The sequence below is a fragment of the Mesoplodon mirus genome (assembly GCF_964341445.2).
Source record: "Mesoplodon mirus genome assembly, chromosome: 1".
Classification (NCBI taxonomy): Eukaryota; Metazoa; Chordata; class Mammalia; order Artiodactyla; family Ziphiidae; genus Mesoplodon; species Mesoplodon mirus.
In genome coordinates, this window is record NC_138976.1 from 225,825,318 (window position 1) to 225,848,014 (window position 22,697).

Here is a 22,697-nt window from a genome sequence, read left to right on the forward strand (position 1 = left end):
GCAGAGAGTATCTTTAAACCCAGGTTCTGTTTTAATCATTTACATCGCTTTCTTCTAAGAAAGCCGCCTTCATATACCTTCCTTAATCTACAAACCTGCTAACGTTGTCTTAAGGTGAAATGGCTGTAAAATCAGTATTTAACTAATAAATTTATCTGTATTCCTCTTTCCCTTCTCCTCCTCCCTCTGAGGTCTTTCCTGGGAGGTTCGCTGCTGCCCTTTGCAAGGCAGCCCTGAGCCACTGAGGCCCCTTTGCTGATCCGCTCACAGGCTGCGTCTGAATCGTTTCTCCCTTCATTCCTTTCGGCAGTTGGCCGGGGCATCCTCTGTGTGTGACGGGGGCTAGTGACAAGGACGAGCTCGTGCCCTTGACAGGTAACCTCTAGGCTTGGTTTCCTAGGAGAGGGTTGGACCAGCCCTTAACTAAATTTCCTGTGGCCCAGAAGTTGCCTCCCGACGAAGGGGGCATTTTTAGACCTCCCGTCGGGTACACCAGCGGCTGGAGCATGAGGCCGAGCTGCAGGGCAGTGGTCTCTCCAGCCCTCCTGGTTTGAGACGTGCGCTAGACGTGCTCTGCCATCTTCTCCTTTCTGGTTTGATCCAAACAAGCCCCTGGAGGGGGTCAGTGGTGCTCCACACCAGTGGCACAGAAGGTGCAAATTTCTCCTTTGTCCATTTTGTCTTCACTTTCTTAGTCTACAGAATTGCTTAATTGCTTCATCTTAAAAGTGAGGTGGGGTTGAGGGGAGTGGCCCTAAGGCCTGTGGAAGGGAACCCAGAGGGGCAAATCCACCCCCACTGAGAACTGTTGGCGGTAGCTTCCTGCCTCTCAGCTGGCTTATGCCAAACCCAGTGGGCAACTGGCAGCCTTTGACCTTTCACAGCACCCTGGTTATTTTTGAGCAGGTAAGGGAAAAAAAAAAACTATAACAACCATTCTTCTATGTAAAATCAGAAAAGCCTTTTAATTGGCTAATAGCCAAAGCTATTAAACACAGCTACCATCCAAAGGGATGAGTAACCGATAACTCTAGCAAAGAATAACAAAAGAGATTCAAAACCAAAAATAAAACCTACCAGGATTTATGTTGGCCTTGGGGAGGACGTGTTTTCTGATGATGAAGTCTTTGCTGAAACATTTTTGCCACTTCCCTTTAGGAATGGTTTTCAGAAGGATATATATATATATATATATATATATACATATATGCACACACACACACACAATACCAGAAGATTGACCTCATTCCTTATATAGTCATAACTTATGCTTCACTCCAGATGGTAAAATCCAGCTTGATTCAGCCTCCTTGCTCACCAGACGTGGTTGCTTTCCCAAATCAATGCATCCTCAGAGTAAGTCAAGTTGCTACCAGTCAAGATACTCGAAAGGATACAATTCCCAGATGTTTGGGAAGTGGCTGGAGGCGGGAGTAGGGGGCCAGCAACGAGAAACGTCTGGCCTAACACGGTGAGTGCAGCAGCCAGTGGCATGTGTTCGGGCTCAGACATCCCTCACATTCCCTTTTGGGCTCACCTCTCACTATGACAAAAATTCTGAAGCACAGGTCAAATCATTTTAACAGTCAAGAGCATTAATCCTTAATATTTGACTTTTGGATGCCTTTAGGGGGTGAGTAGTAGCAGATTTAGCCATGATTATGTTTGGCTTGGGTTGACAGTAGTGAAAATAAGTTTATATTCACTGAACATGCCTCAGATGGAGCTGGGCTGGAGTTTATTTGACGTGCCCCCCTTTCCGAGCCCACAGAACTTACTGACTTGGATACTAGGGCATGAGAAACAGCCATTTGGAAAGCTGCTTTTGGAGTGGAGGTGACTGGTTTTCAGTTTTTTAATCATTTTCTGACATTGGAAACTACTCTTCAGATTGCATCCTTGCCTTGCTTGAAGCTGGAACACAAACATGCCACCATCCTTAACTACACAGATATGTATCTTCCCAGAACCAAGGACCAGCCTCAAAGCTTCCAGGTTTAGCCTGGGAAGTGGAATCCATGCTCCTGAGGGCTCCCTGCCCTGGACACTGTTGCTTTCGTTCAGTTCCTTAGCCTCCTGGGAGCACTGCTGCTCTATTTCACCCTGGCTCCTGTGCGATCTTTATCTCCCCTCCAGTAGCTGCAGCTGTAACGTCTGCAAAAAGACTTCAATAACAAGGAGAACTAAATAATCCAAGCAAGAATGGCATTAAAACAGACCTAGTTTCTCAAAGTCCAGTTTTCTTTGGGTCTGTGTGTGACTAGATCACTGGTTGAAGCTTGGGGGATTGTGGGTTTAGTTTTACAGAAAGAGGCGATCATACATAGCCCAGCTGTGCTCTGGACTAACAGGAACAGTGGAACCAGGAAAAGCCTTCAAGGTACTGGGTGGTACTCTTGGGCCCCAGCTTAGCAGCGGTGGCAGGCCCTGTGCGAGGGGGTTTTCAGACAGACCCAAAGAGGGAGCTTCTCTTGAGTGAAGGGTGATAAATGAGATCCCCACACCCCGTCACGCACACACTCCATCCCCTCCCTGCTCTGCGGTGACTGCCTTCTGTCCTACAGCTGTGGTGGCCTCGCTTCACCTGAGAAATAAACATGTGACTGCATAGGTTTTTAACCAGATGTACTTGAAGTTCAAATCACTGGGCAGTTTGGAAGTTCCAAATCAGTGAATCTCTGATCGCAGGACTTAATTCAGATGAAGTTCAATACTAGCAAGCGATACTAGTGAACACTGACAGTAGACCCCTGTTACAACGAAGGTATTGTAGTCTCTTGTGCTGCTGCTTTAAGATAGATCTACTCAGATGAATTGGGTTGTAATTAGACGTGAAATATTTAGTTCTATCATCATTCCTCCTCTGTCCTTTTCCTTTAGAACTCATGAAAATAAAAAAATTGAAAATATCCGTTATTTCTAGGGTTCTTGATTATCTGAAGACTTTGGGGCTGGGCTGGGAAACAAAAGAGGTAAGACTGAAATAACAGAATCCTAAACAGACCTTTGACCAGGACTCTGCTGAACAAAGCAATGAGTGATACCAGCTAATGTGCTCCACTGCTTTGTACTTACTCAGAGAATCCCCCAGACATCTCTGTAGTGGTGTGGGCTGGAAACACTTTCAGCAAGTCTTCCTGTCCCCCGACTCTTTTAACATCCTTGCAGATTTCCTTAATGTGGCTTCCAGACTTACCACAGCCAGAGTTCCCCCTTTACCCCAGCCCTACCATAGTGTCCATGTTTTGAAATTACTTTGTCTACATAATTATTTGGGCTTTTCTCACTTTTTATAGATCAAAACCCAAACTGCATATAAATTACACTTCAGTTTTTAAAAGAACAGAAAGCATAACTGCTCATCTCCGCTACCAGATAGTCCGTAACACTAAGCTGATTGAATTCCCATCTTAGGCAGAGATGCTCGATTTAGGTTGCTCTGCACTCTTGGTATGGCTATCGGATAGATGTTTACCTTGGGGCTTTTTGACTATTTGAAAATGGCTCATGGGGTCCTATTGGTTGAATCTCTGGGTCCCGGGGGCTCTCGGAGGGGACCACTACCATACAATCACTTCCTGGAACAGATTCTGTACCCATTTCCACCCGTGCTTCTGCTTTCTTGAAAAGTAAGGGAGGGACTTCCCTGGCGGTCCAGTGGTTAGGACTCCACGCTTTCACTGCGAAGGACGCGGGTTCAATCCCTGGTCGGGGAGCTAAGATCCCACAAGCTGTGTGGCACGGCCAAAAAAAAGAAAAAAGAAAGAAAGAAAAGAAAAGTAAGGGAGGAGCCCACCAGAAAGAGCCAGACACGGGATTCTGAGGTTTCAGAATTCTAGTCCAGGTTTGGCCAGTGTCTAGCTGTGTGACTCTGGGCATTTCACCAAACTGCTCTTCACGTCAGCAGCTTCATCTGCAAAGGTTTTGGAGGAGGGAATCTTTAAGTTCCCTTTAAGCTCTAAGCAGTTGTGAGAGCAGAAATAATCCGAAATTATCCTTGCCATATCTGGTATCACGCAGGGAGCACAAGTCCCATGCCTGGTTGGTGCTGTCAAGCTGTGAGGATGGTCAGGAAAAGACATGAAGAAATTCATCCCTGGGGTCACACTGAATTCGATACAGCATCCAGGACTTTGGACCAGCAGCTCTGAAACCACAAGTTGAGCAAAGTGGCTCATCTCTCTGAGTCTTACATACTCTTGTTGGTACGGATGAAATCTCAGGGCCCCAAGATTTGAACGTACTCCCTCTGGGGACTCCGGATGGATGTTCTCCAAGGGGAAAATAGTACCTTTATTGTGACCCAAGTAATGAGGTTTAAAAATGTTTCAGAAGCTATTCATCCAAATGAGCATTGCCTCTCAAAGTAGCTGCCTTGGAAACTACTTATTCCACTGTTTCAGGCACGGTGAAAACATAGGTTGGAACTCCCTTTAGAGGCTCTCCAGACCTGCCTGGATCAGCCTAAGAGAACCAAGCTTATTGCTTCTCAGCCACAAACAGAATTGGGGTGGCCCAAATAGAATTACATCACTTGACCAATTTTTGTCACCTGTCCTGATTCTAAACGCCCCTTCAAAGAATAGAAATTTGCCATCTTGAAGAGCTATTGAAGAAAGGACTGTAGGCTCTGACAGCTGATTTCAGTGGAGGAAGCAGATCGATGGGAAACATTTTCAGGTCTTTTACCGCTGATGGGGACAGCATGCCATGCTGTAGTTGTGGTGTGTTTTCTTACGTCCATCAAATGACCTTGGTGTCTTCCCTCACTACCCAGCTGTGTTGATGAGGTTTGAGAGGCGCTTCAGGTTATGGGACCGGAACAGGGTCCTGCTTGGAGAATGCTTGAAGAAAGTCATTTCTGCAATTTGGGGCAGTGTTTTTTTTTGTTTGTTTTGTTTTTTGTTTTTAATTTTTGGAGTCCCAGACCTCTCTGAAAATGTAACAAAATCCATGACCACTTTCCTAGAAAGGTACACATATATGAGTGGTACACATACACCACTCACAATTTCAGGGGTTTTATGAACTCTGGAAACTTCTCCATATTCCCCAGGTTAAGAACGCCTACACTCAGGCTCCAGTTTAGTCTAGGGCTGCAAGGCTGTGTTGGTCAAACTGACCAGGTCAGCTCCATCTGACCAGGGTGTCCTGGTACTTGGGACCCAGAGCAAACCTTGCCATTTAACTATGAAGTAAAGCAGTGGGACAGTCTCAGGGCAGTTGTCAAGGCCCCTGGAGCTGCTCTAGGCCCCCCTGGAGGTCCTGCAGCCTAAAATCTAGCAGTTTGCACAGGGACAGGGCTGAGGAATTCCTGGTAGCCCCTTCCTTACAGGAGGGTTTGGCCCTGAGGTCTGTGGGAGTATGGGGGGTGGTTACAGGACACGAGCTGCTAAGCACTGGGGGTAGTATTGCTGAGGTTTCCTTCCTCAGCTGACCAGGGCAAGTCGAATTGAAGGGAAATAACCCCACTAGGAAAAAGGATGCCTGGATTGGGAGGCCATGCCTGACTCATTTACAGACCATGAGGGGTCTCAGAGATCATCGGGTCCAAACCCTCTTGTCCCACCATCGTCGAGGGAACTTGCCCAAGGCCACAGAGCTGGCATGAGGAAGAGGGGCACTTACTGAGCACCTACCCTCACTAAGGAGGCCGAGACTGGCATAAAGATACCTCCCTTGCAGTTAACGCGCTCACCATTTGGGGGCGCCGGCGTTCTCTTCCTGTGGCTTCCAGAATGCAACAGCCTGATTTTCAAACATTCAATCTGAGACCACCCCGAAAATTGTGCTAAAAAAAGTACCTGCCACTTAACGAGCACTCCTGCAAATCAGCTGCGGTAGTAAGTAGCTTTATACATCCATTAAAACTTTCCTATATCCTCACAACCACGTTTTGCACACGAAGAAGATTCAGCCCATGGATTTTAAGTAGCTCCCTTAGGCCACAGAACTAGTACATGCAGAACCAGGATTCAAACCTGACTGCAGAATGTGAGCTTTTACACCACCCCCCTGCCTCTCCCAAAGAGTGGGAACCTAAAAGCTGAAAACCCCGCACAACCTGGGGTCCCACTCCAAGATGAAGTCTTTCAACGTCTTTCTAGAAGTTGGGGGAGAATCCTTGGTTCCGAATTCTCCAATTTAGACATGATGAAAGAAGGCCCTAGAACCACTGGAAAATAGGGCTCACCATCCACAGGCCAAAAAAGAGGGGCAACTGGAATGGACCCAGGAGCCTCACTCTCAGCCCTCCAGGCTCCCCAGGGGTTCCTAGAGACACATGAAACCTCCTCCATGTGGTTCAGGACCCCAAGCTCATTCATTGGCAGTCTGATTTCTCACCACATCCTACTGCTTTTCTCCATCACATCCTTTCTTGCTTTAATCGATTTTCATGGGCATTGTAACTTTAACCCTGTTTAAGATGTCACCAGCACAAAGGGAGAGGGAGAAATTGGCTCCATGGCCCTTAGAAAACTGGGTGCTGACCCCCGTAGTGCTGAGGCCCAGGCTCCTGTGGGCTTTGAGGTTGCCCCCCCTCCCCGTCCAGGACGCAACTAATAATAACTAAAAACATATTGATCTATCGCTATATGTCAGGCTCAGTGCTAAGAGATTTAGGTGAATCATCTCAGTAAATCCCACCATAACCCAGTGAGGTAGGCATTTCACTGCATTTTACAGATGAAGAAACTAAGGTATGGAAAGGTTAAATTACTTGCCCAGCTCTGCCCACTGAGCAGTGGGATTTGGACCCAGGTAGTCTGATGCAGCAACAGTGTTCTTCGCTGCTATTCTGTAGAGTTGCGCTTCTGGAAGCTTGCCCTTCTCCAGGCAGATTCCCCAGCTTTATTGTCTTAGAATGGTGATTGTATACATTTGCACCGCACTTTACAGTTTATGAGTTTCGTATCTAAGATCTAACTTAGCCATTCATTCAAAGAATATTTACTAAGTGCCCAGCAACTGCCAACCACTGTGCTCCGAAGTCCTCGCTGCTCCACCTTGTGTCCCTGGACCAGCAGCAGCCGGGAGCCTGTGGAAAAGGCAAAATCTTGGGCCCTGCTACAAACCTTGCTTTGTGATATTTCCATAATAACACCATGAAATAGCTATCCCACTTCATGCTGAATAGATTCAGAGGTACTGTGACTTGCTTGCCTCCCCATAACTACTATTGAGGCAATATATGTAAGAAGCTTAGAACAGTGCTTGTGCTCAGCAAACAACAGCTATACTGTAAATGACAGAGGTAAGCTGTGACCCACGTGGTTCCTCAACTCTACAACCCTTCGGCCTCAGAAGAGCCCTCTTAGGCACCAGGCATTCAGTCCAAGAGGTGAGGCAAGGATTGTGGCTCTGGCTTCCTTCCCAGCTCAGCCGGAGTCTACAGAATGGGGAGTTAGGGGCTCCAGAAGCTACTGTTGGGGTGTGCTTGATCCTACAGCAGTTGGCATCCTGTGGTGGGTATGTTGTTCCCAGAAGAGGCCAGGTACAGAAAAAGGGAGACCAGAAGGCCCAGGGGGGATGGAAACACCATCCCCTCAAACCTCATCCCCCCTCCAGGGCTCCTCTGTGCTGAGCACCCTCAGTAGCCCAGACCTTCCAGCCTTCCTCTCCTCACTTCCTGCCCTAGCCGGTTCAGTAGAAGGGCCACCCGTACTGCTCCGCCTGGATCAGCAGGACACAACCTGGGGAGGGACTGGGCCTGTCTCCCTATGCTGGCCAAGACCTCCCCAGGGCCCTCTCAGCTATGGTCCCTGGTGCCTGCCATCCGGAACAGTTTCCCTAAACTTCCCTGCTGACTTCTTGGAAAGTGCTGGCTCCCCATCCTCTTTGGAGAATTAACAACAATGGAACATTCTTATTTTAAAATAGTCTACTATTTTATCTTTTTTATTGTCTGGAAAAATTTAATATTACCTTTAAAGCAAAATTTGCTTATGGTAAAAATTCAAATAATAATATTCAAATTATATAAAGTAAAAAAAGAAAAAAAAATCCCACCCTTTAAAAACATGAGATTTCTTGACAACCTGTTTCCTTTTCACAATTACCTCGCTGGGCTCGGAGGCCCAGCAAACCCAAAGGCTTGTCTTTGCCTGACCACCTAAAGTTCTCCTATCCAGCAGCTTAATTTTCTCTATCTTCGTGAGATAATAAACGTTCCAAACGCGGTTTGCTTCTTCCCCACCGTCTGCTCTGACTCACTCTCTCTCCACCCTTTAGCCGCGACACTCGGCATTGGCCCAGCCTCCAGCGACCTCCTTAGGGGAGGAGCTCCGCACCCTCACCCGCTCTCCCAAGGGCGAGAGCCACCCCCCCACTCCCGCCTCCCAGGACAGAGCCCCGCACCTGTTTGGACAACGAAATCCCGAACCCCACCCGCGCAGGGCGAGTCCCGCCTCCTACGCTCACCGGGGGGAGGAGCCCCGATCTACCCCACCCCCCCGAGGGAGGAGCCTCGCTCTACCCACTCCCCACCTCCAGTCAGAGGCCCGCTCCCCTCACGCCTCCCACGCCCGCCTACGACAGAGTCCCGGGCGTACACCGGGCACCGGGTGTTCCACGGCCCGCGTGGAGGCGGTCTGCGGGCCTCGCAGGCGCTGGGGTCTGGGGTCTGCGGGCGGGGAGCCGGTAAGTCCCGCCGCGGGTCCCGCTGCGGCGTCGCGGGACGTGCGCGGGTGGGGAGGGGGCGGAGCGGCGCGTCCTCGGCGGTAGCGGGTCCCCCCCACCATCGGAAATACAGGGCTTTCCCCAGCTTTACCCTCGTCACCTTGTTACCGGCGTGAAAACTCAGTTACCGAACCTTTTAGAAGCATCCCTCATGGAAACCCGGAGCCCGGGTTGAATTTTTCTTTCTTTTTTGGCTGTTTACCACTTTTTAACATTTCCCCCCCCGCGCCCGACCGAGGCTCCTGCAGTGACCGTCAGTCCTGTCTCTGCGCCCGCTTCTCCCCACCATCACCCCGAGAAGGCGCTGGGCAAAGCAGCCATTTTAGACTGTCCCGGGGGCGGGGGCGGCGGTGACGCCCCCTCCTCTGTCAGTGTGGTCCGCTAGCCAGCCCCTTACCAGCCTCGCGCGGTTAACGAGGGTGCGCGGGGTGTCCCCTCGGGACCTGTGTCCCTTCGGCTTCTGATCTTTTAAGGCTGTGGTAGAGGCAGCTCGCTGCCCAGCTTTCCATCTCCATAAATAAACCCGAGAAAGAAACATGCCCTTGTGTCGAAAGATTTTAAGCATCAGAGGCATTTCAGAGGGGAGCTTTTCCAGAAGCTTCCACGGTTGGAGAGACCAGGGCGCAGAGCTGCACTGTGGCCGGTCTTCCTGCAGCCCCGCAGTTTTGTCAGGAGAGCCTCTCGAGTGACTTGAAGGTCTGATTAGGGGCAGTTGTACTACATTTTAGTGAGTCTAAAGCACCATCAAATTAAAAATGCATATTGTGGAACGTGCTGCTAATTAAACTCTGAGAAAGCATGGACTGTAAGAGGCACCGCCATTTCAGAGATCTTTAAATATTACTTAAAATTACTGAAATGGAGTAGCTACCACTGTGCCAGGAAACTGCTTAGTTCTTTGGGTTTTCATCATAACTTGCAGTCTTGTGCAGGTGAGGAAACAGGTGGGTAAGTAGGTTAAGGGTGGGGGGAGTGCCTTCTGTGTCTTAGAAGCTGGGGTGCCGAGCGCTCAGGCCCAAACATGTGAATGCCTCCTGCACAAGCTCGCAGTGAGCTTGGATGATTTGGGCAGGAAGAGGTGGGGGTCACAGGTCACCCTACATCACGGTTAAAACGGGACCCCAGCTGTTTTTCGGTTACCAGGGATAAGCGTCTCTAGGTAAGCCAGATGTGGCCTCTCCCTGATCTGACCTGACATGACCCTGTGTCTGCACCTGTCGTGATTCTGAGCTCTGCATTGTTGTCACATACGCACCGCTGCTACTAGCAGGGTGGTCCTGGCAGGGCTGGATCTGCATCTGTGCCTGTGTCCCTTACAGCCTTCTCTGCCTCGACCAACTCTCCACTCAAAGAGGGGAGATAAAGCAGCAGCAGTGGGCTGGAATGCTTGGCTTGGGGAGGCAGAAGAAGGACAGAGAAAGCCTGGAGATGAGTTAGGACCGCAGTCCAGGACACAAGTAACCAGGGCGGGCTCCCGGCCAGGCTGCCACAGGATCAAAGCGGAGGGCGCTCGTGGTGTGATGCCTGGCACACTGTTGGTCCTGCCTGAAGGAAGGCGAGAGGGGCTGGGATGGGGCAACCGTCCTCGGGAAGCTGGCTCACAGCCTGCCGCACGGGGGCGTTCTCTTTGATCCGAACCCCCTTCCCAGCCACATTCCCTTTTTGGCCGTATATGCTCTTAAAGTTGATGGCAAAAAAAAAAAAAAAAAAAAACCCCAAAAAACGGCTGCGTGGAGCTTGGCCCCCATCAGAAATGCTAGAGAAACCAGCTGAGTCAGTGGCCTCTTGTCCACATTTCTGCCTGCAGGGATGCCGGAGGGGCCGTCTGTGAGGAAGTTTCACCATCTGGTCTCCCCCTTCGTGGGGCAGCAGGTGGTCAAGACGGGGGGCAGCACTAAGAAGCTGAACCCTGCCGGCTTCCGGTCCCTGTGGCTGCAGGACACCCAGGTGAGGTCATGGGCTTCTGACGGGCTCGTCCCACAGCTCCCCCCAGCGGCCGACTCCATCAGCACACCCTGTACCGCCCCTAAACGTGTCTCAAGACTTGCCGTGCTGTCACTTCCTGGAGCCTGAGGCGACCACGCTGGGGCTCCACGCAGCTCCGCTTCTGACATTTCTCAGCCTCGGGTGAGCAGCACAGTGGCCTGCGGAACTATAAGAAATACATGTGCACGAGCTGGGTATTCACATTCAGCGTCTGGAGCGGTTGTGATGACTCCGGCAGACCCTGATGTGCACCTTTGTTTGGAAACCGTGTTTAATTCTATGGGGCCAGCAAGGAGGTGAGGAAGGAGCATAGCCTTCTGATCTGGGTTTCAGCCTGACTCCTCTTGGCTCTGAGCATGAGTCAGAATTCCCTAAGGCAGCGGTCCCCAACCTTTTTGGCACCAGGAACCGGTTTCGTGGAAGACAATTTTTCCATGGATGGCGGTGGCGGTAGGGGGGATGCTTCAGGCGGTAACGTGAGCGATGGGGAGCGGCAGATGAAGCTTCGCTCGCTCTTCCGCCCACCGCTCCCCTCCTGCTGTGCGGCCCGGCCCGGTACCGGGGGTTGGGGACCCCTGCCCTAAGGGGCTCGCAGAGCTCTTTGTGGTCTGACTCATGCCTCCCTCTCTGGCCTGCAGTTCACCCTGCCCCAGATCTCTCTCCAATCATTTTGAACTATCTACAGCTCCTCTCACAGTCCTTCATGGTCGACGTGCTGCTCCCCTGTGCGGGCAGGTCTTCCTTTTTCTCCCAGCTCCACCCCCATTCGTGTCCTTTCATCTTACCATGGTAATTCCTGGTCTCCTTCTGGATTCAGCTTTGCTGTCACATCCTCTGAGAAGCCTGCCCTGCCTGCTCTGAGTTGGAGAAGAGACTCTGCTGTGCTTCCTGGGCACCCTATACCTCCTGTTGGATGCCCACTGCTGAATTTGTCCTGCCTGTTGAGTGGAGGAGACAAGTAAACAGGGCAGGGGCTGTGACCTCAGCAATATTGTATTCCTGGCACCTAACTGAGTGCCCGGCACTTAGGTGGCATTTGGTAGTTGGCGGTAGAAAAACCAAGGATTTCTGCTGCTGCTTAGCTGTGTGTTCCTAAGCAAGTTACATAACCTCTTAGCTCTAGTGTCTGCTAGAGTTGTAAAAAGGGGGATAAACACCTACCAGTTGAAATTGTTGAATTAAGCAGACTCTATGCCTGGCACGTAATAGGTGCTCAGTAAATACTAGTTTTCTGTCTTCCACCTTGCCCTTCTCTCTCTCTCTCTCTCTCTCTCTCTCTCTCTCTCTCTCTCTCTCTCTCTATCTATCTCTAGTACATACACACACACACACACGCACACACACAGGCTATAAAACCATTCTTGGTTAGAACTGGAAGAGGTCTGGAAGAGGTCTGCTACACCTTTATGTGTGTTTTCTGCATTTGGAGGTGGGGTTCAGGGAGGGGGAGTGGTTAGCCCAAGCCGACGTAGCTAGCAAGGGACAGAGACTGGAGCACAGGCCCCCTGACCTCCAGGTTTGTGCTGTTCCCGTTAGAGCACCTGGACTCTTTGTCCAGACTGTCCTGCAGAGTTTGCAGGACAGGATTAATGTCCCTTTGTCTCTGGGTCCCAGTGGCCGGGATCTTAGCACCTGCCTTCACAGAGCTGGCTTGCAGAAAATATTTACTCAATAGCTGAGTAGACAGAAGAATGTGAGGCAAGGGAGCCCTGAGATGGATCTGGGCACTGGTGTCCCAGTAAACCAAGGCAGGGGTCAGTGTTGGGAGCCCAGAAGCCTAAGGGAGGTGGCCTTGGGGAGCTGCCCGGCATGTGGGTCCCCATCAGTGGGCTCCCTTTCTGTGCCTCTGTCCGTGGGTCCTATTCTCAGGATCTGAGAGTTGAATTTGGAAGTTTAGACCTGTGTCCCTAAATGGGAAGCTGTTAGGTAACAATGAATGGAGGAAGGGAGCGTGTGATTAAGGCCCAGCTGAGGGCCTCGACATAGAAGAGGTCCTGTGGCCTGGAGAAAAAGCCTTCATGATGAAGACAGGACTTGAGATGGACCTTGAAGGATGGAGGACTTAAGTGGGTCAAAAGGAGAAGAAAGGGCATTTCAGGTTTGAGAATCAGTTACAGATTCAAAAATGGAGATGGAATGAGCAGGGTGAGCTCGTGAGGCGGAGGAAAATTGGCTCCACTCTGTGCCAGCTGTTTATCTGGCATGGCCCTTCACTGTCCTTCCTTATACGCTCTCCAGTTTCTGTGTCAGGAGTTATGTATAATTGTTCATAACAGAAGAGTGGCTTATACAAGTCAGGAGTTTTTTTTTTCCCCCCTTCCCATAATGGAAAGTCCAGAGGAGGCCATCCAGGGTGGTGTAGGAGTGACACGAGATCACTGGGGCCCAAGCTCCTGCTCTTCTCTCCCTGGGGTGTAGCCCTCATCCTCATGATGATGATGATGACACGGCAGCTGGGATTCCAGCCATTACATCCACATTCCAGGCAGGAAGAAAAGGCAGGAGAGAGCTGGAGACTGGTTCATCCATTTTAAAGAGATTTCCTGGAAACCACATTTGACCATTCCTGCACAATCTCACTGGCTTCCCCATCCGTAAGGGAGGCTGGGAGACGTAGGTTTTTAGCTGAGTATGTTGACGTTCCTGTAAATCAGTAGATTTGTTGGGAAGAGGGGAGAGAGGGATATTGGGAGGCAGCCAGCAGTCTCTCCACACTTGGTCCCATATCATCTTCTCTTTTGTTTTAGCCTCTCATTTTGCAGAGCACACACTCCAGAGCTGCCTAAGAAAGCATTAGGGGTGGGAGGTAAATATTGAGTCCTTTCCGCCTGTTAATGTTTCTGTCCCATCCTAGTCTGGGTGGGTGGGACATCTGGAGATCAAATCCCACTGCATACTTAGACTTCATATCAGTCCTCCAATTAAAAAATATTTACAGCTTTATTGAGGTGTAATTCACATCACATCCAGTTCACCCATTTCAAGTGTATAATTCAGTTTCTTGACACAGAGTTGTGTAGCCATCACCATAATCAACTTCAGAACCTTTCATCACCCCCAAAAGAAGCCTTGTGCCCACGAGTCCTTTCCCTTTCACCCCAACTCTCCACCCCCAGCCCTAAGCGACCATTTTACTCTATTTTCTGTCCTACAGATTTGCCTTTTGTGGGGGCAGTTCACATACTTGGAATCATGCCGTGTGTGACTGGCTTCTTTCACTGAGCATAATGTTTCGTAGGTTCATCCCTGTTATAACCTGTGTCAGAACTTCCTTCCTCTTAAATCCTGAGTTCCCTGAGGGAAGGAGCAGAGACTCACTCATCTGTGTGACCCTCAGCACCTAGCACACTGTCTGGCACGTTGTATAAACCCAGTTAGCAATTAGAACTGAACTATCCATAGTGTCAGAGGAATTTAAAAGAGGGACGGCGGAAATTGCCATTGTTGGGAAGGGTGCAAGGGTCTCCTGACCTAGGCCTTTTGACCTGGTAAATATTTTGACCTTGAGGGTCATCTGACAGATATTTTCATCAGCCTTATTCCAACATGGGTGAAGTTGCATCGAGAAAGTGTTGTCTGGAGCAAATTCTCTTATGCCTGCTTAATTCCTTGCTCAGGTTTTTATGTAAGCTCAGTTAAACCATTTCTGATGTGTGGCAGCAAACAACTGTGCTCAGATTTGCACTTAAGTTATTCTGGAATTATTTAGAAAGATAATGCCCTCTTTTGGGGAGAGGGCTTCAAAAGACTGCTCCAGGGCTTCCCTGGTGGCGCAGTGGTTGAGAGTCTGCCTGCCGATTCAGGCGACACGTGTTCGTGCCCCGGTCCGGGAAGATCCCACAGGCCGTGGAGCGGCTGGGCCCGTGAGCCATGGCCGCTGGGCCTGCGCGTCCGGAGCCTGTGCTCCGCAACGGGAGAGGCCACAACAGTGAGAGGCCCGTGTACAGCAAAAAAAAAAAAAAAAAAAAAAGACTGCTCCAGTTGTTAATTTTTATACTAATTGACAAATTGGAGATCTCATCAGAACTGTGATCTTTAAGTATGTACCTTTGGTGGTCAAATTATCACAGGCATTTCTACTATTAATGCCAGACGTTTTGGTTTTAATTCTTGGAAAGACTGCCTGAATTTCGGGTCTTGCAGAACAGGCTTATCCTGGAATCGGGCCATATACACATTACCTGCCAGGACTAGCAATATGAAAATAGAATACTCAGCAGGTGGAACATTCTTTTACACACATTTTCCATTTTCATTTTCATCTACTGAAATCATATTGATCGTCATTTTTTATTGTGAGGTCTCTTGTGGCCATTCCTTCTATCAAATCCAATTTCAATGGGGTGGTGAGGGCTACAGAATTTTACAGTGGGTTGTCTTTAGCTGCTGTCAATTTGTGTATGGTGTGTATGTGTATGTATGCTGATGATTTCTAACAGAGAAAAAGTATTATGAATTGAATACAGGAATGACAATTAGTATTTACTTATTAGCTAATTCATGAAAAAAATTGGGAGTATTTCCCCTCAGGTATTCTAGGGTGGCCCTGCATCTAGCGTGCATCTATTTCATTGCTGATCTGATTCTTCCACTTGCTTCTAATCACTTTGAAAACCATGTACTAAGTGCCCACACGACTGGAGCAAAAAGCAAAAGGCAAGTCCCAAATACTCAAGTTGGGAAAGTTTCATGGAAGAGGCAAGAGGGGAGACATTTGCATTAGGATAAATGTCTGTATACACCTCTTCCAGTCTTCCCCTTTCTGGGTAAGACTCAGTCTGTTTTGACTGCAGTAACAGAATACCTCACACCACGTGGCTTATAAACAACAGAAATTTATTTCTCACAGTCTGGAACATGGAAAGTCCAAGGTCAAGGTGCCCGCATATTCAGTGTCTGGTGAGGACCCACTTCCTGGTTTGTAGACAGCCATCTTTTTGCTGTGTCCTCATGTGGAAGAAGGGTTGAGGGAGCCCTCTGAAGTCTCTTTTATAAGGGCACTAATCCCATTCATGAGGGCTCCACCCTCATGACCTCATCACCTCCTGGAGGCCCCACCTCCAGACACCATCACACTGGGGGTTGATTTCAACACATGAATTTTGGGAGGACACAAATAAGTCTATAGCAGGGGCTTAGGTCGTGTTCATCTTTTTCTAGGTCCACGGAAAGAAATTATTCCTTAGATTTGATCCAGATGAAGAAATCGTGTCCCCTGGCAACAACTCACTGTCAGAGCCTCTACAAAAAGAGTGGGAGGAAGAGGCCGGGCACCACCAGGAAGTCTCTGGCCAATCCTCCAGGTCCCCAGGAGGAGACGATGCTGTCCCCAGTGGAGATGATAGTCTGCAGTGTTTGTGGGGAGACAGCCCTGCAGGAGGTGCTGAGAGGTGGCTGCGGGTCAGCTTTGGTATGTTTGGCAGCGTCTGGGTGAACGAGTTCTCCAGAGCGAAGAAAGCAAACAAGAGGGGTGACTGGAGGGACCCTATCCCAAGGTAAGGCGTGGTTGAGCAGGCCGTGGGCTGTGACTGTCGGCAGCTGTGCGGGCTCTGGGGGGTTTGCCAGGGCTCCGCTGTGCGGGCCTGGGCTGGGCTCTGCAGGCACGCTGGGTGGTCTCCAGCAGCCCGCCGCCTAGGAGGGAGAACCCGCGTCTCTGCCCACTGACGTGGCAGGTCAACGGTGGTCTGCACCCAGAGAGGGATGGGGAGGGACCACCTGGCAGCTTAGAGAGCGGGGAGCACTTTCCCAACAGACACAGCCCTTGAGGCTGGGAGGCCTCTGAACAGCATCTCATGGCTTGACTAGTGCTCTCTGAATGTAGGGATAGGATTGCCCCATTTTCAGGCTGTTAATGTTGAGGAGAATATCAGTGCAGAAAACTCTGCCCATGTTCAGGATTCTTTGCTTAGTGTAGATTCCCAGAGGAATCATTGCTGGCCAAAGAGAATGGACGTTCTTACGGTGGCGCTGAGTTGTTTGTGTCCTTTTTATCAACTTGTAGGGCTTTCGGGTCTTGTGCGTTAACCTCTGTGATGTGTGGTACTACTGTTTCCAGCCTGTCTGTGTCCTGTGATGGTGTTTGTGCCTTTAGGCATTCGGGATTTTTAGTTTGTACGTAGTGAGTGGTCAGTATTTTCCTTGATAGCTCTTAAGTTTTATCCTCTTGCTAAAGAAGGCTCCTTCTACCTCCAATCAAAATACTTTTCTAGTTTCATAATGATATATTTTTTCATGTCCAGAACGACAGTCTTTGTTTATGGTATGATGTAAGGCCAGTAAGATGCTTGGAACTATAAAAATAACTCAGATAGGGAGTTCCCTGGCAGTCCAATGGTTAGGACTCGGCGCTTCCACTGCCGAGGGCTTGGGTTTGATCCCGGGTCCGGGAACTAAGATCCCGCAAGCCGCATGGTGAGGCCGAAAAAAAAGAGAGGAAAAAAAAAAAAACAACTCAGACTGGCTTGAATGGTGAGGAGATTTTTTTGACTCACAGACAGTTGACCCTTGAACAACACAGGTTTGAACCGCACGGGGCCACTTACAGGGGGATTTTTTCACTAGTAATATTACATTGCTACATGACTCACTGTGAGGTTGGTTGAATCCGTGGATACGGAACCGTGGATACAGAGGCCGGCTGTAAGTTAACGTGCGCGGATTTTCAACTCTTCAGAGGGTCAGTGTCCCAACCCCCGAGTTGTTCAGGGGTCAACGATATTAGAAGTTCAGAGGAAGTGCGGGCTTCAGCGTTGACTCAGGTCCAAGCCTTTGGCTTCACATTCTTGTGATTCTCCTGACTTTGCACTTTGCCACATGTTGGTGTTGTCCTTAGACCAGCAGCAGGAGACTCCTGCAGTTCCAGGCCTTATATCCACACAAGAAAAGAGGAAGAGAAGAGAGGGAGGCTCATTTCTAAAGTTCAAATGAGCAAGGAGAGCTTTCCCCGAAACCCCCAGGAAACCTCTCATGGCCCGAAGCTGGACTCGTGGGCTGAATCCGGATTCGGTCACCAGCCGCGGCGATTGGCACGCTCTTCCACTAACAAGGCTGGTCCCGCAGGCCTTCAAATTTATTGCCACGCAGGGAACTCATGTCATTCACTTATTTTTGAATCTCTTCCTGTCAAGTTATAACTCCTTCCATGTTGCATATTTTGCTTTGCCTGCCCTGCCCCCTTTTTTTCTTTATTAGGCTTGCCTGAGTTTTTTTTTTTTTTTTTTTTTTTTTTTTTTGTGGTACGCAGGCCTCTCACTGTTGTGGCCTCTCCCGTTGCGGAGCACAGGCTCCGGACGCGCAGGCTCAGCGGCCATGGCTCACGGGCCCAGCCGCTCCGTGGTATGTGGGATCTTCCCAGAGCGGGGCACGAACCCGTGTCCCCTGCATCGGCAGGCGGACTCTCAACCACTGCGCCACCAGGGAAGCCCTTGCCTGAGTTTTATTTACTTTGTTGATCTTTCAAATAAGTCATAATAGTTTTGTATACTATCCATATGGAAGAGTATTTCCTAATTTTTCAAATCTTTGAGTGTTTGGGGTCATCTTTTTGGGGGGTTTTTTGTTTTAATTTTTTTTATTGGGTTACGATCAGGGTGGCAGCCTGTAAATTTTCTACTTTTGGCATCAAGATTTGCAGCCAAACACATAATTGATCTTTGCTTACATTTTGTGTACATAAATGAAGATAGAATATTCATTAAAAGTAAAACATTCTGACAAAAACCAAACAAACAAAAAAAGAAAAACATTCTGTAAATGTTAAGAACAGGTTATTGTTTTGATAGCTCAGCTTTTCTCTTTTTGCTTATTTTTTTTTTGTTTAATATACAGAACTTGGGAAGAGGATCATTGAAGTCCCCCAGGCTAGCTGTGGTTTTATAGAGCTTCTCCTTGTCTTTCGTTTTTGTTTCTGTGTTTTGCTGCCCTTGGTCCCAGGCATCAGGGTCCCTGACTCTCAAAGGTTCTTTGCAGCTTCATTATTAAACAATCCTGGATCCTCTCTCTGCCTTTAGCCCTAATTCTGCTTCTCTTGATGTTAACAGTACCACTCCACGTTTGGTTGGCTCACCCCCTGGTCTTTTTTCCACTTAGTTGTAGGTCTGTTTTTTCACTTATTTTAGGTATGCTTGTTATAAACAGTAAATAGCAGGCTTTTGTATCTCTTTAATCTCAGACACAAACTCCTTGTTTTGAAATGGGGTAATTGTGCTATTTGGATTTTCTTTCATTTGTAGTTTTATTGTCCCTTGTTTTCTTTTTTTCTGTTGGATTTATCACATTTCTTTTCTTCCTTTTTTATTAAATTGATTTTATTTTTGGCTGCATTGGGTCTTTGTTACTGTGTGCGGGCTTTCTCTAGCTGCAGCGAGCGGGGGCTACTACTCTTTGTTGCGATGCGCGGGCTTCTCATTGTGGTGGCTTCTCTTGTCGTGGCTCACGGGCTCTAGAGCTCAGGCTCAGTAGTTGTGGCGCATGGGCTTAGTTGCTCCGCGGCATGTGGGATCTTCCCGGACCAGGGCTCGGAGCTGTGTCCCCTGCGTTGGCAGGCGGATTCTTAACCACCCTCATCTTGAGATCCTTGCTGATTTAATTTCCGTTGGGATGTACTTTTCCTTGAGTAATCACCTCAGGTACTATGCGTAGGTGTTTTCCTGAGTCCTGTTCCTCTCAAGTTGTCCCTTTACTTTCACATAAGATACCACCCAGGTCAGATACGTGAGTCTTGGAGTCCAGCTGCAGCCCGAGTCTCTCCCCTCACACAGTAACCCGTTATTGCTTATCAGGGTTCGTGAGGTTTCTCCTGTGTCCCTGGGGTGGGGGGCGGTGTGTGTATGTGTCTCTCTTGGGAGATCTTGCCCGGGACTGGGACAGGTGCCTGCTTAGCGTCAGTTTCTCTGCCCTCCTTCCTTATGAAGCCCTGCTTTGTGCCATAGCCACACCTCCCGAACTTGAGACTTTTCTGTGCGTCCCAAGTTGTCTTCTGCCAACACGAATTGTTATTATCAGAGAAAAGGAGAGAGTATCCATTTCCTTTTAATTCCTCCATTTGGCCGTGAGAGTTTAACGACTCAGGCAGAGCCATCCCTTTTCTCCTCCGGGACCTTAGCTTCCCCAGATCATCCTGAGCGGGGTGGGTGCTGTGTGTGCACGTGCGACCTGATGCTGCTCTCATAGCCCTGTGCTCTGTGACCTCTCCTCTCTTCCCAGGCTGGTCCTGCACTTCGGCGGGGGCGGCTTCTTGGCCTTCTATAACTGTCAGATGGTGTGGAGCTCCTCTTCCCCGGTGGTGAGACCCACCTCTGACATCTTGTCAGAAAAGTTCCATCGAGGACAGGCCCTGGAAGCTCTGGGCCGGGAGCAGCCCGTCTGCTATACGCTGTTGGACCAGAGATACTTCTCAGGCTTAGGTATGGCTGAGGGCAGAGGGTGGTCCTGCTGACCGACCTAATGAAAAAGTCCCTCGTCCAGGAGGCAGGAAACTGGCACCCACCGCTGGTGTCAGTGATGCTGGACGATCACCGGGCTCCTTAGCTCCACTTCCCTCGTTTTTAAGATGAGGGAGTAGACCAGGCCATCTCTAACTTCTCTCCTACCCTAATTATATTATCAGTCGTAGTCGGCCTGATAGCCACATTGGAGCGTGACCTTCTAGAGGGCAGGGATCACGTCCCCTCCATCCTTTTTTGTTTTAAATTTATTATTTTGTTGTTTGTTTGTTTGTTTGTTTGCGGTACACGGGCCTCCCACTGTTGTGGCCTCTGCCATTGCGGAGCACAGGCTCCGGACACGCAGGCTCCGTGGCCATGGCTCACGGGCCCAGCCGCTCCGTGGCATGTGGGATCCTCCCGGACCGGGGCACGAACCCACGTCCCCTGCATCGGCAGGCGGACTCTCAACCACTGTGCCACCAGGGAAGCCCTAATTTATTTTTTAATTGAAGTATAGTAGGACAAACGCAGACCCTGCTCCCCAGAGGAGCACAGGCTTCCAGGAGCGGCCTTTGGGGTAAATTAGCAAGAGAAATGCTGTGTAACTGGCTGTTGTTACAAACGATAATCAGAACAGCCAACATTTTTCAGGTGACTCCACTGTGCCAGGTACGTGGGTTCATCCTTACTGCTCTTCCTCAGGATGGCCACTTACTAGTTTTCCCTTCATTCAGATGAAGAAACTAAAGCAAAAGACACATTGCTCTAAGGGCACAGCTGAGATATGAAGCAGGTAGTCTGCTGGCGAATTTTAGAGAGAAATTTTGTGTGACCGTGAAGCTCTTGGAAAGAGCAGCCTTTTCCCCCGTCCGTCTGCTCCACACGTGCCGGACGCCTGGCCTCCACCGAGCCCACCTTCTCTCCTGAAGGAGAGTGTTGTTTAGTGACCCAGCAAGCATGGACTCAGCCCCCTGGAGCTAGAGACAGACTGTGATAAATGCCTAGGAGAGGTTAAAGAAAGTGCATTGTTGGGACATTTTGAAGAAACTTACTGATTCTGGAAGGAGAGGTCGAGGTTGACTTCACAGCAAATAGGCAGGAGTAGGAAAATAATACAATAATACCTCCTACACACTTTCTATATCTCAGGAGTCATGCTTGACACTTTCAGTAATAATCACCGCTAGTATTTATTGATTCCTCTCTACATACCAGCACCGTGCTCAGCATTTGCATGTGTGTGTGAGAATTCTCATTTACTGCCCACGAAAACCGGGGAACCTACCCCCGCTTTACAGACCAGGAAACGGAAGCCTCAAGAAGGCAGGGAATTCACCAGGGTCAGGTAGCCGGGATCTGGTTGGGCCAGGATTCACAGGGTCCGGAGCCCCTTTTGTTAATCTCTTTGCTGTAACACGGGCCACGCGTGAGCTTCATGTCATTTCGTCTTCACAACAACCCAAAGGGTAAGTGTTAGCAAATACTTCGCAGACGGACCGGCCGATTCAGTGCGTGACTTGCCCGGGAGCTTCTCGGCCGCGCTGGATCTTCCTGAGATGCTCCCCGCTGCCGTCGTTATCAGCTGCGCTCTGTTTTGTTAACTTTGTGGCCAGCTTTCCTTACGGATGTGTCCTTTTTCCTTCCCTTGTCCCCTCCCTGCCTTCTTCCAGGGAACATCATTAAGAACGAGGCCCTGTTCAGAGCTGGGATCCACCCGCTTTCTCCCGGCTCACTCCTGGGTCTTCCGCGCCTCGAGGCCCTGGTGGACCATGTGGTGGCCTTCAGTGCAGGCTGGCTGCGGGGCAAGTTCCAGGGCACACAGCAGCACACGCAGATCTACCAGAAGGAGTGGTGCCCTGCTGGGCACCAGGTTGTGAGGGAGGCACTGGGGCCTCCGGGGGGCTTCCAGAGGCTCACGTGGTGGTGCCCCCAGTGCCAGCCCAGGTTGTCTCCGGACGAGCCAGAGCAGGCGGAGCCCTCCTCGGGCGCTCGGGCCCCTTCTACACAGAGCCTTGCCCTTGAGGGACCGTGATGCCCGAGTGTCGCCAAAGGGGTTGTGGGCAGGGTTTGGGACTGGGGACAGGAATTGGGGGGGTGGGGTCGGGGTGCCAACGCTGTTGGTGTTCATCTCACCGGAGTTCAGGCTGAGGCAGTTTCCACAGGGTCCGATTTTGTTCTTTTCTAGTTTTGGTTCATTCTTCCTATCTAATTCCACCACTGTTGACAGATGAGGCAAATCGTGATGGCAGTTAAGGGGAAACCTCCCGGAATGACAGTGGGGCAACGAAAACGAGAGCCAGCGGAAGAGAGCTGTGCCAGCATTGCTTTGCAGGTGTTTGGTTTGGTTTGGTTTTGGTTCTGAAACATGGGCTGGTGTTAAGACCCTCCATTTGGGAACCAGGAGAAGGGAATTATCCTTCTTGGTTCCCCAAAAGGATCCAGGGATGAGGAGGGAGTAACAGGAGAGTGTTGCTCGGATTCAGCCTCCTGCCTGGACCCTTCCCATGGGACGGAGATGCCAGGAGAAGGAGGGGAAACGGGGGGACCAGGGAGCTGGCCACCTTCCCAGTTTGTCCATGGGCTTTAGGAAAAAGCGACTTGTTTCCT

The 22,697-nt window shown here is 49.8% G+C and overlaps 1 protein-coding gene across 1 annotated transcript; it reads left to right on the forward strand.

Annotated features, from left to right (window-relative positions):
- Window positions 1-8,538: 8,538 nt before the first annotated feature.
- On the forward strand, window positions 8,539-22,176 carry NEIL2 (nei like DNA glycosylase 2). Its single transcript, XM_082618960.1, has 5 exons — window positions 8,539-8,640; window positions 10,487-10,626; window positions 15,826-16,160; window positions 19,870-20,069; window positions 21,761-22,176. The coding sequence occupies exons 2-5, from the start codon at window positions 10,489-10,491 to the stop codon at window positions 22,120-22,122; spliced, it is 1,035 nt and encodes a 344-aa protein (XP_082475086.1). The 5' UTR covers window positions 8,539-8,640; window positions 10,487-10,488; the 3' UTR covers window positions 22,123-22,176.
- Window positions 22,177-22,697: the final 521 nt, after the last annotated feature.